Source organism: Polyodon spathula, chromosome 17 (genome assembly GCF_017654505.1).
Source record: "Polyodon spathula isolate WHYD16114869_AA chromosome 17, ASM1765450v1, whole genome shotgun sequence".
Taxonomy (NCBI): Eukaryota; Metazoa; Chordata; class Actinopteri; order Acipenseriformes; family Polyodontidae; genus Polyodon; species Polyodon spathula.
The window spans coordinates 27,698,554-27,715,799 of NC_054550.1; the positions used below are offsets into that span (position 1 = coordinate 27,698,554).

Consider the following 17,246-nt stretch of genomic DNA (forward strand, 5'->3'; position numbering starts at 1 on the left):
TCCAATTAATTTCATGAATCTTCCCCTCCTTTCTCAAATGCCCAAACCGCTGCATTGAAAGAATCCATTCCCAACATAGGAGGCTTGTTGCTAGGGAGCTGATGTCACTGCCCTGTGACTTTTGCAAGTGCATTGCTTAAATAAATGCTTCTGCAAGAAGATATTCAATTTGCTTTGTGTTATTGTGCAATGCATGTGTATATGATAACAGTATAATATTAAAGCTTTGTTTTTACTTGTTGTGTATATATTAGTTTGTGATGTGCAGTACAAAATAAAATGGATAGTAATTCTAAGTGAAATTGTCTCTGTATAGTGCAGCTAAGGCATGTGCAATTTACTGTAAAAATGGGGAGCAATATAACGAGGGTTCCGGGTGTGTGAGTGTGTGCGTGTGTGTATGTATATATATATAATTACACGGCAAGTTTTTAACTATAGAGCGTTTGCCATTCAATTATTCTGAAAGTTGTATCTTCAGCATTGATTTGTCCACATATCACAGTGTTAAACTTCAACCAAATCATATTGGTAAAACCAGGTAGTTTTGCTCTACCAGATTTTCTATTTTCATTGTAGTCAGTGTAATTAAGAACCGGGAGTGAGGCACTAAGTAGCAAAGGACCTTAAAACATTTACCTGGCAGCACACTTTTCTTGGATTGCTGAAATAGATCCCTATATCTCTTTGTCTATTGCTGGAGGGCTGTAGTGATTGATGTATTTTTTAACAGAAAGCTCATTAAGAAAGGAGAGGGTAAACCAGCACTTCATAAGAATAACACTTGGTAAGAATTTCACATCATATGCATAGTACAAATATATAACATTTTGGTTTTTAACAAGATGTGCCTTTTTAGTGGAAGAAATGAATCCTTCTATTGTTCAACCTAAAAGTGATTTTAGCAATAAAATATGCATGGATGGTTTAATTAATATTCAGCACTGAATTATGTATACCAAAATTGGAATATTGCTACAAAAAGGTGTTTTTCTTGAGATCAGCATTTTTATCTCAATACTAAAGATTAAATGTATATCTTGGATTACATTAAGGGTGGAGAATATCATAATCTGTCAAGAAAAACAGGTGATTAAGACAGTACATACCTCAATGCTGGGGCTGAGAGGAGACTGATGCATGCAGAGAAAGAGGACATAAACAGGCAACAATGCAAAAGGGAAACAGAAAGTAGTGATTATTTAACTGGAAACTCTTAACTATGCCATACCATGCAAATAGCAAATATTGCTGTAATTGCTAACATGTGGTATGAAATTATAAATTGCACACAGTGGGTCGCTCATTAGTTTAGATTTTCTTTCATTCACTGTATTGCCTCCGCTATTGTTCAACTGTTCAGACTAATTGGAAAGTTTTCTGATGTTAGTGACAGTGCTGTAATTTGTAATGTTGTTGGAAAATCACAAGTGTGTGTGTTTTTTTCTTTGTTATACTGATATCATTTGGTGTATTTCCATTTTTTTCATCATTAACTGTTAATTCTATTTTATCTTACTGACACTTTAAATTATTTGTGTTAAATAACCAGCCAGTTCAGTTTTTTTAACTCATGAAAATGAAGAACTCACTTTATATAAACAAAAATGGCTATTTTACACAAGAAGGTGCATGCTCTGTTGTTTGGTGGCCCAGGAAAGTACCCATTAGATGATGGTACCTGTACATTTTTACCTGCAAAGATGCTTTTGTCAAGTAAACGAAAATAACCACCATCACCATTTACCAGATATGAGGAACAACACAGCAGAATTGCAAGCATCAACAGATGGCAATTACACTGTTTTGTTTTATTTATACATGTATGGTCCATAATGATAAGGATCTAAGTCAAAGCTGTATTTCATTTATTTCATAACTACAAATAATGATGTACAATATGTTTGTCCTTCAAAGAGCTTGAAGGTCTGTGCTTATTTCTACTTAGAAGGACAGAATGACATATTGACATACTGTACAGATTGACAGACAGAGACTTACATAGAGTATACATGATTACAACACTCTATAATTTAAATACTCCATAGCACAAGAACCATTGTTTGGGTGGCTTAGAAAGTAGTGGTCCTGATAACCCCTAGAATGATCTTACCAGCAGTGCTTCATCTGGGGTGCTGGGGGATGGTTCAGCCGAGACTGACCTGGAGGTAGTCAAACCAGTTAAAGAAAGATTGGACAGTCGTCTCTTTCGTATTCCACTGCAGTTGTTAGGAATTTTGAAAGCACAGCGCTTATGATAGTTCAACCCACATCCTTTTGGAAAGAAAGAAAGCGATGGGGACATTAATGTAGAATCAAGTGAAACGTGTCTTGAAGGGTGCATTGTAAACATTATTATTCGTAGAGAGAGAGTACACAGATATGTATCTATCTGCAGCAATACAATGTTTGGTTTCAGTCGGGTTTGCTTATCTCCTTGTACCCTTATAAAGTGTACTGTAGTAAAAGCACAGCAAAGTGCAATGAAGCATAATGAAAGTATGGTAAGGCATAGGCAAGCATTATAAAGAACAGCAAGGTATGGTAAAGCATATAAATAAACATGTCAAACTTGGAATTTAGAAATGGCAGCTGGATACCCCTAGCAGTACTTAAACCACCTCACTTAAGAACTTGTGATTTAAAAATATAAAATATTTTCAAAAGAAGACCTTGTAGTAATACAGGATTGTGATATTGTTATGTAATGTATTCTACAACTAGAACAATTGGAAAACAGTGAGAAAACATGACTGGATTACCTTCACATTTAAGACCCTGTCGTACAAGCCCCCAAAGCATCTCTCCACAGTGATCACAAAATGCTGGTGCTCTGTATGAATGGACAAACAGTGTGTGTGGTCGGATCTGAAAATCTTCAACTGTAGCGGAAGCTGGAAAACAATAACAAACCATCTTATAAGTTAATATGTCGTGTGTAGGGTGTCTCTTATTGCATGTTATCTTTTGCAGTTGGGGCGACAGGACAGAGAAGCGAAGCTGAGCTGTTAAGGCTGCCCAAACTGTGTGATACGAAGCTTTTTATTAAAAACTCAAGTGCACTCTGAAAAACTAGTGTCAAATTCATAACACATTAAAGAGTGGAGTTAATAGGATAATCCATTTTACAAAAGGTACCAGGTGTTTTTTGTTTTGATTTTTGAACACTGGAATTAGGTGTGATGTTCTATGCACGGGATATCTTGTGACAGGACAGTGTCACTCGCAATGATGTTTAGACCAGAAAGGGAGACAAAGACACAGAAGCTGCAGGTTTCAAGTGCTAATGCATATATTTAATCAAATAAATAAACAAAACACTGGACAGAGCACAGAACAAAACACACTACCTAAATAAATGGCACAAGGGCCAAAACACTAACTATTCTAACACCTGGGATCGCCTATTTACACAACTGTGGCCACATTCCCACATGTTATTGCAGGGAGGATTTTAACTCCCTCCCTGCCACCCAATATTCCCCCCATACACATGCCCATGCCTTGGCAGGGCTTTCACCCTGCCCCACTGCCACACATCTGTACACAGGATAAGGTGTACTGGAATTTTGGTAAATACTTCACCGTGATTGGTTAATTTCTGATATGTAATTTTGAATGAGCTACTGTATATTGTTACTTGATGTTTGTTTAAATCATGATGCATCCCCAGACATAAGCTGCCTATTTAGTCACAAACTACATTATATTCAGGGTCAATGCATGGTTCAGTACAAGGCAGCAGTGGTATCACAACGGCAGCTGCAGTAATATAGAAACACAGGTGTGGATTTGAGCATATATTATTGAGTTTTCATTTATTCAACTTTATTATAAGGAACCGCTCCTGAAAATATTCCTAAAAACTGATTTGAAAAAAAGTGTGCACAGCTGTAATGTCTGTCCCTTCTGAAACTGTGATTTTTGTATATTTTTCATAAACTAACTTCACAGGAGGGGTCAGATATTACAGTTGCACTCTCCTAGTGGTTATTTCAGAAATCCAGCTTTAGGAGTAGTTTTTGAAGCAGCTTCCCTGGTTAGGATATTAGTAAGTAAGTCTGGTCTAAAGAGCAGTAGATAATTACACCAAATGATACAATGTAACAGGTAACATGTAAGAAATGACATATTCTGAAAATGTATATGGTATAAAGTTTAACCAGTGGTATATATGCTTTATATAAGGATAACCAAAATATTAGTATACCGCTCACAAGGATACGTATGGCTTTAACAGTTTAAAACTGTTGTCAGTCTTTGGTCTGTTCAGTGTGAACATAGTGGACATGCTGATTAAGAAGGAGGTTACTTAACATCATTCTGCTGATTTTGGGTCACCTGCTGATTTAGATAAAGAAACGGTTGATGGACTCCGCTCTGGTCCCAGCATGAGTGCAAATCTGCCATCTGAGATGTATAGTCTCAATTTCTACATTGGCACGCAGCAAGTAAGATTGAGTCTGTATTGACTGAAAAGAAGCATTAACGCAAGTATTTAAGGTTTACGTGTAAGCAAGGCCTGATATATAATGAGTCTGATCGATCACTGAGATCCATTTTGGCCACTTTATTTAGTACAATTGTGTCCCGGATGTTTTATGGACAGGTCCAACACTGCCAGACACCAGTGGGGACTGTGATGTTACAGGGCCCCAGGGTGGCCTGGCCTCAGCAGATATCCCAATAGTATATATACAGTATAAAGTCTGTTAATTTACCATATGAAAACAAATTTAGATAGTTGTCAAAATGACTATTTACAATATATAATTATTTGGTTCAAATTACTGTTATAGCTTCCTGTTTCTAAGAATAAACCAGCAATAAAGCAAATAACATTTTCAGCAGGGATTTTTATTACTGTATGATATTTACTTTTTCTCATCTAGGAAATTAGGCAACAAGGTACTTTTTCTGTACAATAGGCACTGAAGGAAATTTTCATCGCATAGACATACATTATACTTTGCATGTCAAGTGACAAGGTACCTGGAATCAACAGCAATTTTCATCTATAGCATTAAATAAGTGTAGGTTTTAAATGCAACAAAAAAAAACTTCAAATGAAAGAACAGAAGAGTCAGTACTAGTAAGAGGTACCTTTCCTTTTACATCTCATTCAATAGACCATACAAGTCAAGCTTAGAACATATGCATGCATGCTCAAACACAGCAGTAAGGTAATGCATTGTAAACTATGTATAGAAAAACTGTACATTTACCATGTTAAACATTTAGATATAGGTTCCCAGTGTTTCTTTAGGAAGGATTAAAACCTGTGACCCCTCGGGTTCATAGACGAGAGCGTCTTCGTGAAATGATTAACCTGGCCATTAAAGTTATCCTTGGTTGTTACATGGTTGTACTTGTGTTTCTATTATAAAGCCACAACGGACTGCTTTTTCCAAGGGTGTTTGACTATAATGAATGCTGGCAGCGGAGAGGCATAGCCTGCCAGTCCTTGGTGGGTGTGCACGTGTTGCACCGGTGATAACTGTGCCCAGGAGAGGACTGGGAGCGTTTACAAGGTTCTTCAGGCTGTGTGCGGAAAGAATGGGAGGGAGTATTCTTTCTGAGGTTCAGCAGTGCAAAACAGAAAGAAAACAGCAGTGACAGATGGAAACTGAATACACCGAAGAGCACAAAGGCGTCTTCTAACTAGCTTGGAATCACTGAGCAAACACAATGCGTGCCATATGACATTTTTAGCTACTGCCGTTCTTCCTCCTGTAGTTATAATATCAGTGCATTTTGAGGGCAGGTTATCTTTTGTTTTAGCTAAAGGCAAGGGCCTGCTTATGTACCAGTGCTCGTCTGGAGTCCTGTAATCCCTGTCAAAGTCAAGCTATTACCTTTCCTTGTTTTTGTCACCTTACACAGGGATACATTTTCAGAAATAATACCAGAGAAAAGCTCAATATGACTGTAAAGCTGACAATGCCACAGTAAATCTATATTGTTCTAAAACTAAATGTTCTGTATTTGTATTTTTAACCCACAGTGCACATTATATACCTATGGTAATACTACAGTCAAAATGAATGTTGTTTTTGTTATTCAATATCATAGTGAGGCAGGTAAACATCACTTTTCAAGTGCAATTCAAACATTGTTAAGGGGACTATTTTGTATGTGCCTGTTTTATTTACGCTTTTATTTAATGTCAATTAAGTCGGTTATGTGTAAATTGTCTTACAGTGCCTATCGTACAGGAAAACATTTCCTTTAAAGAAAAACAATAGCTATGTTTACAACAGCTTCTGGCAGCCAGAATGGAACATTCTTTTTCTAGAATTTTGATGTTATCATTCCATCATAGTATTAAAGAAGCATGTTCAAAGCTCGGAGTTCCTGGCAGGGGAAAGCCAATGCCAGTTTGGTATGATTAACTTCATTCCATGGGTCAAATCCAAGGTACAAATTGAAAAATCATCATCTTACTAAGAGAGAAAGAAATACACCCCCAACAAGGACAGGACACAGAGCTACATCAGTGCTTCCCCACGATTGTCAAAAATACATTCTCAGGAATTTCAAAAATACATGAATAAATGCAACACACAAGTTGATATACATACCTCCAGACTGTGACTGATAAATCATTGAAATCTCAACACCAAGCTGAGCTCTCTGTTTAGATAAAGCAATAAATCCTTAGCATCAAATCCCACTGCTGAAAAATATTTTAGTACTTATAATAATTATAGCAGTTGTAGCCTTTCTTTGAAAATCAAGCGATTTCAAGTTAAGAATCGTACATCTTTCACCAGACACATTTTTTATTTAGATCATGTTACAGTGTATGTAGCAATTCTGAGTCAATAAGCAACGAGTAACCAAAAAATAAAGCACATGCTAACTTACACTGTTTAAAAAAAAAAAAAAAAAACTTAATTTAAACCAGAAGTAACACAACTTTAGCACACCACATTAGGGGATGACTTTAGTGCTATGAGGGAATATCGCTATACATATTTAACAAGTAATTACACTGGACAACGTTTCTGTACTATTATTCCAAAATCTTACAAAGCTGTTGTAAATATATTTTTTAATGCAATGCACGGTTAATTGTTGGTATGTTCTTATGATGTGTATGTGCTATATGAAATATGAGCATAGCCCCTCCTTAATTTTCATAAAATGACACCCACTGGAGTGGCACTTAGAAGTATGTTGTGAACCCTTGTCAAAATAAAAAAAGGACATGGTCATGGCATTTTTTTTCAGGAGTAATAGTGCAACAGTCATAGCATGCTGTCTGTGCTTTCAATGTAAATTAGCCAGTGATACTTAAGTGCTTGAGGCCTTTTCTAACACTAATATTATCCCTTCATGAACAGTCAACAAAGTACTTGCTATCCATCACTGATGCTAATTAGTGCACAGTATTTTTGCATGAAGATAAATAAAGCATCTCAAAAGCCTGTTGTAGATTTACCCACAATTTAGACAAACAACATCAAAGCCTTTGTTCCTTTTCAACCACACCGTAATTGATAATCAAGATTTTACAAAGCAATCGGAAAGAGAACTTAAAAAAAAAAAAACATACCGTATAATTCTGCATCAGCAGAGGTTCCTATCATGTAATAGGTCCTTATGTAAATCCCTGGTAGTCACCTTAAAAAATTACTCACCTTAAACTGATATACCCTAAATTCCGGCTGTCCACGGTGACCCTACAAGCTATTGACAGTATTACTGTATATCAGGTTTCTAATTATTATTACACCCTTGTTTAAAACAGAAATTACAGTGAGGGGCGTACTTAACAATTCCAGTGCTCTCATTCACTATATGTTTATTATATAAAGTCTGTAGCTGTACATGCTTTCTACAATCTGAGCAACTTACTTCAATTCCTATGGGGATGCATTTTGCGTTTTATCACAGAGGTTCTCATGGGGATTGAATCCACGTCCTCCAAATACTAACCACTAGGCCATCTGGTTGCCATAATTGGATCATTTACTGTTCAACTATTGTTAAACTGCAATAGTCCTCTACATCCATATGCAAATTTATACGTCCTAATCTTGTCAGAAAGTTACAATAAAAATTGCAAGGTAATTTATACATATCCAGTCACCGTAGCATAAATGGAACCCTCATTAAGCATTTATTTAAAGACAGAAGGAAAATGTTGCATTATAAAAAGACAATTCATAGCGGCAAATGAAATAAAAATTCAAACATGCTGTAACAATGGTAAAATCAGTTTGCTTGCCATTTTATTGTTAGACAATAATGAATGGCCAAGTTCTGGAGGAAAAAATGTTGAGCAGATACAATTACTGTGGCCATGTAGTACACTTTATTATGGCCAACTTAACAAAGCAGTGAGACCATGCAATTGCAACAAACTGACCGTTATTGACAACAACGCTCTGTGGTGCATCACAGTCATTGATCTGTACTGAAAGTGAATTTAAAAAAAGCATGTTATTTTTTACACAGTTTATAGAGCAAAATGTATTCCTAGAAAAAAACATGCACTGCAGTTGTCTTGTTGAATCATGTGTACAACCTGAAACAAAGTAGTACAAAATCTAAATCTAGTCACAGGAAATAAATCAGGCCTCTTACAGAATGCATTGCATATGTATATGACCTCTAAATGACACGCGCTCTCTCATTATATGATGATCTAAGCAAAAACAGTAACACTCTGAATTATTATGCAAAATGAAGCGCATGCATAAAAGATGTTCATCTGGTGTAAATAATTAGTGCCTCAATTAAATTAAATATATTGAAATCAATGCAATACTGCACATCCTGGCTTACAACGGTTGCTTATTCTAAGGGTACTGTCAATACCACTCTCTTGTATTGGCTTTAGCCACACAGTGAGATTTAACACTATGCTCATCATTCTTAAGATCTTACTTGAGGGGAGGAGAACAAGAGGTCATGCAGTCACTGTTATAAGTGTAACTTCTTGTTCAGAATGTGTAGCAATGTTTTGATAAAAGGTATACACAGAGATTGTGAATTGTTAAGCAGATGCAAGATGGCACTGTAGTAACTTCCCTTCTGAAGTCAACCAAACTCACTGTGTTTACGAACAACAAATCCAACCAATGGTTTGCTGCAGGTCTTCCAATTATAAATAACAGTGGGCCCTATTCAAAAAAATCTTTATGGACTGTTTTAAGCAATGTTTTGTTTAGGACTGTTTTTTTTTTAAAGTCAATTTTTAAAAAATGTAATCAAGTTTGCAGTTCACAATCATCTTAGAGAAGGTTAGAAGTTTTGTCTGTCTTATGTGTCAAGCGTTAATACAAAAATTGCTACCAAACAGAAGCCCTTTTCCTGAGGTCATATTCTTTAGCCTCTCTCTGTATGTCTTTAGTTAACAGTGATTTATTTAATTAGGAATTGTGTTATCTGCCTTCTTGGAAGTGATTATTCTAATAACACAACACAATCTGTGCCACCAAGGGGTTTTATTGTCAACTACAAGGCAACAAGCAAGAATCCCTGAACAGTCAACTGAAAAATAAATGCATGTTGTTCCCCACAAGCGTATTTGGAGATGAAAATATGTGCATCTTCAGTGTGTACCATTATCTGGTTAAAATTATAAATTTAATGACATGACATGAAATAAAAAAAAATGGTGGAGCTATTAGTTCAGTAGATTGGGTTTAAGAATTGTATTGTCGAACACTTTTTTTGCCTGCTTTAAAAACATGATATTTCTATCTCATTTCCCACGCTAATGTACTGAAGCAGTGAAGTTAACCCACACTATTGCCTGAAAGAGTCTAGCATTAACTTATTTGCTCCATTACACACACACCAGCCTTCTTGGATAAGTCAACACTAAATGGCATCCCCGTGGGGTGTTGAGTTAGCCAAGGTTGACTCTATATATATATATATATATATATATATATATATATATATATATATATATATATATATATATATATATATATATATTCAGCAGTTTTACATCAATAGCTCATTGGGCACATGCATAATGTTATTTACATTTAAATAGTGAGCAGATAGGTTTGTTGATTGTCTGGGTAGTATTGTTCCTTGGGATAACAAAACAGTGAGCTCAAGTCATGTGATTTCATAAAAACGCCAGGTGCTCTGTGCTTGGTATATGAGTAGAGATCAAATTGCCAAAATTAGTTAATTAAGAATCAGTTTAAATAGCAATTCGAAAAGACATCATTTTAATTAACGTAAGAACAGGGAAAGATACGGCCACGCCCCGCTTGAGTAATGAAGATTGCCTGGTTGCTATCGGCATGATTGAAGGTGGCCTGTCTGTGAGAGAAGTTGCCTAGAGAATGAGATGTTCTGCTTCAAAAATCTGCAGAATAGTCCAGAGAAACCAGGAAACTGGCTTTGTGAGGGACAGGCCACGTCCTGGAAGGCAGAGGGTCACCACAGGACAGTCACATCCACTAATCCATCTGTGCAATCGTTTTCAAACTGCACTGGCTACAGCATGAGAAATTCATCAGCAGAATGACTGTAGCTCGCCGTCTGCATTAAAATGATTGGCATGCTCGGAGGCCATTCAGGGTTAACATGTTGACAGCTGAAAGCTGAAATCGACGTCTTTCATTGACGTTTAATCCTGAAAACTTATCATGATTCTTTGATCTGTATTTTTATTCACATTTTCTGTGATTTTGTTTGATATATATGTTTAAAATATTTGATTAAATTTAAATCCATTAGACCTCAGTGTTGTGTTTCTTTTGTGCATCAGTGTATATATAACCATTTCATATATATATATGTGTGTGTGTGTGAAATGGTTTTCCTACATGTTTTTCTCCTTACTGTACATGTTTTACATACTATAATTGTGTCTCTCTGTTTTATTGTACCTGTTTTGCTATGATTTATAAGCAATCATGTGTAATTACTGTGTACATGCCTAAATTAGTGAACATGCAACATTTATTTTCCTTCTGTTATGCAAAAACAGTCTGACAATATAATGTACATTTTTAATCTGCTGGAAGCTTTATCTAATGATTCTATCACTGCTGAATAATGTGACAGTTTCACAGAAATTGTTTGATAATTTATCTGTTCCAGCTGTTTCAGAAAAATCATTACTGAATTACGTATAGAGCCTCTGGCGGAGACGCTGTGATTCACTGTGATTTCCACAGACCACATTTTAATCAATTACTTAAAATAAAACACAAGTGTTCTCCCAGAAGACCTGCAAAGCGCTTGTTAAAACACGATAAAGGTGTCATGCATGATTTCAAATAAAAACGCATCTCAAACTGAAGCATCCGTGTCAAATAGCTTTTGCATACTACAGCAGCCCAGCTGAAAATAAAACAGGTTTTCAATAAACCCACAAAAACAAACAAGGAAGCTGTTTGCTCATTTCTCTACTGTTTTAAAGTATGCTATAAATCCTATGTTTTTGCAGTAAATAAACAATGCAATCGTTGGAAAACATAACCCGTGACGATCTCCTAGAGTTAGTGGAAAGAGAGAAGGTAGTTTCTTGCTTATTTTAACCTAGAATATGTTTATCAACAGATTACATCTTAATTCTGACTGCTTTAAATGTGGAAAAAATGACTGAAAATTAGATATCTTTGCAGGAAGACAAGAAGAGCAGACAGCAATTGAACCAATAGACATTTCACACCAATTCATAGCTAAGACAGGCACCTTTTAACCTATGACCTGTTCATCAGACTAGACCTTTTATAAAGAAAGTGTGTTATAATTTAGCTTTGACGTCTTTGATTTCTGAGAACCAGTATTCTGTGGATACGTCAGGGTGAAGAGTAGTGGCTTTTGCAGAGCACTAGCACAATGATTTTTGAAGTAAAGCTTTAGTCTGTGTGATATTTGTGTAAATTGCTAGCAATATGTGGTGTACTGATTCATTCAGTTGTTGACACATTAAAAGTGATTCAGGCCATTATCCCACCTCATAATATCATGCTCAGGTGATTGTAAGTAGGCCCAAGGCCCAGGGCTCTAAACTGCACCCAATTTGGTCACATATCAGACAACAAAAATGGATGGTGGGATCATTAATTTTATTTTAGGAGCGTGTGCGTGACCATTGCTCGTTGCATTCATGACTTTAAACATGGATCATAATTAGAAATCTTGTCAGATAAAAATATGAACTGATAAAAAATAAACAAAAAGACGGTTTTCAGGATAAGTTCAACCTCATCCGAGTGTGTGTGTGTGTGTGTGTGTGTGTGTGTGTGTGTGTGTGTGTGTGTGTGTGTGTGTGTGTGTATATATATATATATATATCACTGTGTGTCCTTGGGATTGTAGTTCATTTGTTAATATGTCCATTGCCAGTAACTCTCTTTGTTTACATGTGCTTACATGTAGTTTTATTATTAAGCGATGAGCAAATTGAATTTTTTTTTTTTTTTGAAGTGAAGATGTAATGTCATCTAGAAATGTATTAAGTATGAAAATGCAGTAAAGGTTTCTTTTTTGTTTCCCATATCTATGCAGCCAGAAGGCATAAAAAAGTATATATATATATTTTTTTGGAAACATATAGTATTGTAAACAATATAGTGTTGCAAAAGTGATAAACTCAGGGGTAGGGGGCCAGACAACTATTGCAAGGAAAATATCAGTTGGCAAAAGTGTGCACCTAATATTTGTCACAGTGCAGCAATATATTTTATTTTAGGCACCAAAGCCTCCTCTAAGATCTAGATCTTCAAGTAAACAAATACAGTATGTAGCAAAGTAACAGTGACACATAACGATAAACAGGAATGCTGGAATACTTACCTGAAAGGACAACTTCAACAAGGTTTCCCTCTTGAATTTCAGTGGCAGATTTTACCAGTTGTAGAATATTGTCTGAGTTCGGGTCATGTCGAAACAATAGAATTTTATCATACATTCCATAAAAGCCACATTCTGGGAACTACAAATAAAAGAGAAAAAAAGGCATTACTTTTTATGTTATAAAAAAAAGTCACCAACGTAACTGTTACAAAAACACCAAAAGGAGCTGCTACATGTCTGAACGCATTCCATTTTCATGAAGAATGAAACTGGAGCATCGCCTACCTTTTATGATATGTTACATTTTTCTTTTGTTTTATTGCTCGTTGATCCAAGTGTTTTTAGGCTTTTCAGCAGCTTCACTTTAAATTAAAGTCAATTTTTAATCTTGCTTTGGTACAGATGATCTCATTTGATCATTTTAGTAAAACGATGCTGCTGCCAACTTCCTGAAAGTTCACAGAGACTACATTACTGACTTCCATAGTAAAATGGAAAACACATATATTTAACAGTTTCCGCTTTGCATATGTTCACAGACTGGAACTGTGCACAGTAATTCTCTTAGGTAATGATTTGTAAACACAGAAGAAGAAGCTGTTGCTTGACAGAAACAGCCAGGCTGTTATCTGTTCATTTCTGCCATACTGATTCTGTTCTATTCAACTACAGTGAAATCTTACTATTGAGGCTTGTCCATGAAAAAAAATGTGGCCTTCACAGGAGGGGCCCTAACAACTGAAAGTACTGTACGTTGTCAAAACATTTCTCAAAGATGTTATTTATTTTAGTTTTCTTCTGTCCAAGCTGTTCTAACTTACTGTTTTAGTTTTTAATATTTGTATTATAAAATCTAAATGAAATGTGCAAAGTTTCCCAAGGGTAGTGAAGCGCATGCTGGTCTTATTAGAGAGGTAATTTAGCAGTTGCTTGTTACATTTGGGACTGTGGATGGTGGCATTAATACTGAATGCAGGACGGCCTTTATATTGCTGCCAATAAAAGCAAATCGTAACTGTTAAAGAATGGCTTTAATTGGGAGGCAGCCATTTTCTGAGGTGACCTTGATATAAGGTTTTACTGGAAATATATTGTACAACCCAATCTACCTTTTGGTTCTGAGTAAAGTTATTGATGGTCATTAAAGTTTTGAAAGCTCAATTCACGGGAATGTCTAAATGTTGGAAAATAGGTGTTTGCTATTTTTAACTGTGCCCTTCACAAATCAATGCAGTGTCACAGGAAAACAATACTGATTAAATGCTGTCCTCTCCTGTAAGTGTTGTACTGTATTCCAACGTATTGACTGTTTTCAGTTTGGTCACACTACTGCTGTAGACAATTCTCTAACTGAACTTCAAGCTCGCTATCAGTTCAGCAACAATTCCAGGACAGCAAAACCTGAAGAGAATCACGCCACACAAATAAACAGGTTGAAAACATTTGCAGCCTAAATTAAGAAAATAGAAATGTTTAAAGAAAAAGGAATTAAGGGTGAAATTAGCAGGCGTGTTCCCTAATAAAAAATATCCTGAGCTGAGGCAACCGTTCTGTAGAAGATAAGGAACAATAATTCGAATTTCTACAGCAATTACATATTTGTATACAGTAGATAGGATTGTTACTTAAAAGTAAGTTATCACCTGTATTTATACAGTGTCAGTTTGTTCACACTGATTTGTCATCACGTGATGTTAGAATCTCTTCATGTATGTTTTCTAATTATGTTGCTCGTCAGGAGTAACAACTGAGTGGGTGGACGCTGATAAATTTACATACTCACAACAACAGAAGCTCTTTAAGTACCTCGCCACTGAAACCATCAATTCATTCTATCAGATATACTGTATTCAGCAGGATTGTGCAGCTCCTCTGTAACCCTGCTTCCTCTGATGGTAAACTAACCTTTATTTAATTGCTGTATAAAATTGCCTTCAGCAGCTTGGGGGAAATGTGCCTGAAAGCAGCATTTTTATAACTAACGGAAGACTAACTTCAATATATAATATTGTAGGTGAAACATTTTTCCCCCACGTTTGGCTGTGTTGGGATCTACTAGCAGATTCAACACATTTGTCATAATGTTCAAAGAATATGTATATATTTGCTTCTGGACTAGCTTATGGTATTATAATAGCTTCAAATTGACCTCATTATTTACGCATCAATAAAGTATTAATTTATTAAACATTAGATCTTGTAGTAAGTGGAGTAGAAATATTAAACAGTAATTATTATTTATTTTCTTAGCAGACGTCCTTATCCAGGCGACTTGCAATTGTTATAAGGTATTACAGTACAAAGTATCACATTACAAAATATCTCATTATAAAATATCACATTACAGAATATCACATTATAGCGTATCACATTATAGAGCATCACATTATAGAATATCATATTATAGAGCATCACATTATAGAATATCACATTATAGGTAACACCAGTTCTAAAATACAGCAAAATCAAATCAGTAGAAAATGGGATCAAATTCAAATAAGAACAATGCGGGAGACAGGATGAGGGATACAGGAGAGTTTACGTCTCCATTACACAGCGTTTAATACTGTACCCGAAAACCGGACTACAGACCACCACCGAGTCCGGTTCTAAATTAGATCACATCAGGTATAAAACCCGAAAAGTTCAAGCCCTACATGTGTATGTTCGCATTTACTTTTTCCAAAATACTTGTTTTATTTCTTGCTAGCAATATGGATATTTATTAATACACTGACACATTATTTTAAAATAAAATACAGTGCACTAGCACTAGCGTATTAATTTCCACTGTAGATTGCGCTGCTATGAACTGTAACCAAACTATTTGAATAGTGTTTGTACACAAAAACGCTTGTTACTGTTTTGTTTTTTAAAGAGATCCTTTTCATCTACTCTAAACATGGCTTTTTCTTTATGCTTCTAATAAGGTACTTTCAAAAAGCTACACAGATACTGAGTATGGTACTGAGGTCATCATGACAGCAGAGCCACTATAACAGTACAGTTGTCATGGCAGCACAACCCAAGGCTCTTTCCTGATTGAATAATATTCATTTATTTGACTGAACAAATGCACACGTATCTGCTGCATGTCTCAGCCATCAAAAATAAAATGGTACTAAGCTTGTCGTTAACCACCGTCTACAAAAATGTCGGAAAAACTAATATTTACCAAAAGTGTAATCTATCGATGATTGAAGAAATGTCATTAATACCTTTCATACAGTATTAGTCATACAATAAAAAATGTACAGTAGCCAGTCCAAACTGACCAATGGTCTTAACCATGCTATCACAGTGAAATGCAGACTGAAAATCACTGTACAATCCATACTTCATACAATCATTTTATTTATGGGTATTTAAAACAGCCGTCTTTGTATTTTGATTCCAAGAGTTCTCACTGATTTTTGATGAATTGTATCAAAAACAAAAAAAAAACAAAGACACGATGAGGCATTTTAATATAGTTCAGATAACAAACAGGATAAGGTCCAGCAGCGACTTTACCAGTCGCACTTATTGTAAAGGATCCTTCACTAATTGACTACCCTCAATATTTAACTTCTTTCCATTAAAAGATACTTTTCTTTGTGTTATTTAACCAGTTATCACATATGATTTCTAAGAACAGTTGGATAATAATGCTAATAAGCACTTAATTACTGTTGATGCATTTAGTCAACTGTTAGGCAGTTGATAAAATAGCAACATTTTGTTTTTGAAAAATTAAGTATTTTTTGTTTGCCTTACAAATACCTACAGTATTACAACCTACTAAGAACAATACATCTGGAGTAAATTAATTAAATATTACAGCTTATTTTGGCAAAATGACCTTTTGAGAATTTTGCCCAGGTTGTAAATACAAAATGAGATCTTTCAGTATCATGAAAAAATATGCATATGAATGGACAGACAGTCGGAGAGGGCCTTGATGTACCCCCAGATTCTCATGAGCTCAAAAACTATACCTTGTGGAAGTTGTATTGCAATTGTAGATGTGATTCTTTACATACAAGGCATTACTGACCAGTCCACAATTGGGTTTTAGTTACTTAATTGTATTAACGATTCTGCACAAATGAAAACAAATTAATTTGCAACAAAATCCAAAGTGCAGACCGTATCAGTGGGATTTCTGTTCAATTATAACCACATTTGAGACTTGATGCTGAATAAGGCCTGTTGAGTTCAGGTGTAAAGAAGGAAAGAAAATTAAATCTGCATTACAGCCCTTCAGGGTGTAACTAAGTTTAGTTCAAATTTAATTAGCAGTTTCAGAAAGAGAATATTTGGATAACAATAACCAGTACAACTGTAGACATAGTTTTGACATGATGGAAAATGTAATTTTGACTAGTTTGGTCAAATGCCAACTGGCCAGTAAAGAGAACAAAACTAAGCGGTCTGTTTTGGCAGAAGTTAGAAAGTTGCGTGTTGAATTTTCTTTCAAAAAT

At 35.4% G+C, this 17,246-nt stretch overlaps 1 protein-coding gene across 2 annotated transcripts in view; it reads right to left on the minus strand.

The window, feature by feature from the left end:
* prkd1 (protein kinase D1) overlaps positions 1–17,246 on the minus strand; it is a 72,931-nt gene that overhangs the window by 20,923 nt on the left and 34,762 nt on the right. Inside the window, exons 2-5 of one of the 2 annotated variants that reach the window (XM_041276709.1) lie at positions 12,784–12,922; positions 2,763–2,894; positions 2,114–2,274; positions 1,110–1,133 (exon numbers count right to left, since the gene is read on the minus strand). In XM_041276709.1, the coding sequence (XP_041132643.1) occupies positions 1,110–1,133; positions 2,114–2,274; positions 2,763–2,894; positions 12,784–12,922 (456 nt within the window). The remainder of the gene's footprint in view (positions 1–1,109; positions 1,134–2,113; positions 2,275–2,762; positions 2,895–12,783; positions 12,923–17,246) is intronic. The other variant, XM_041276711.1, reaches the window with a different exon arrangement.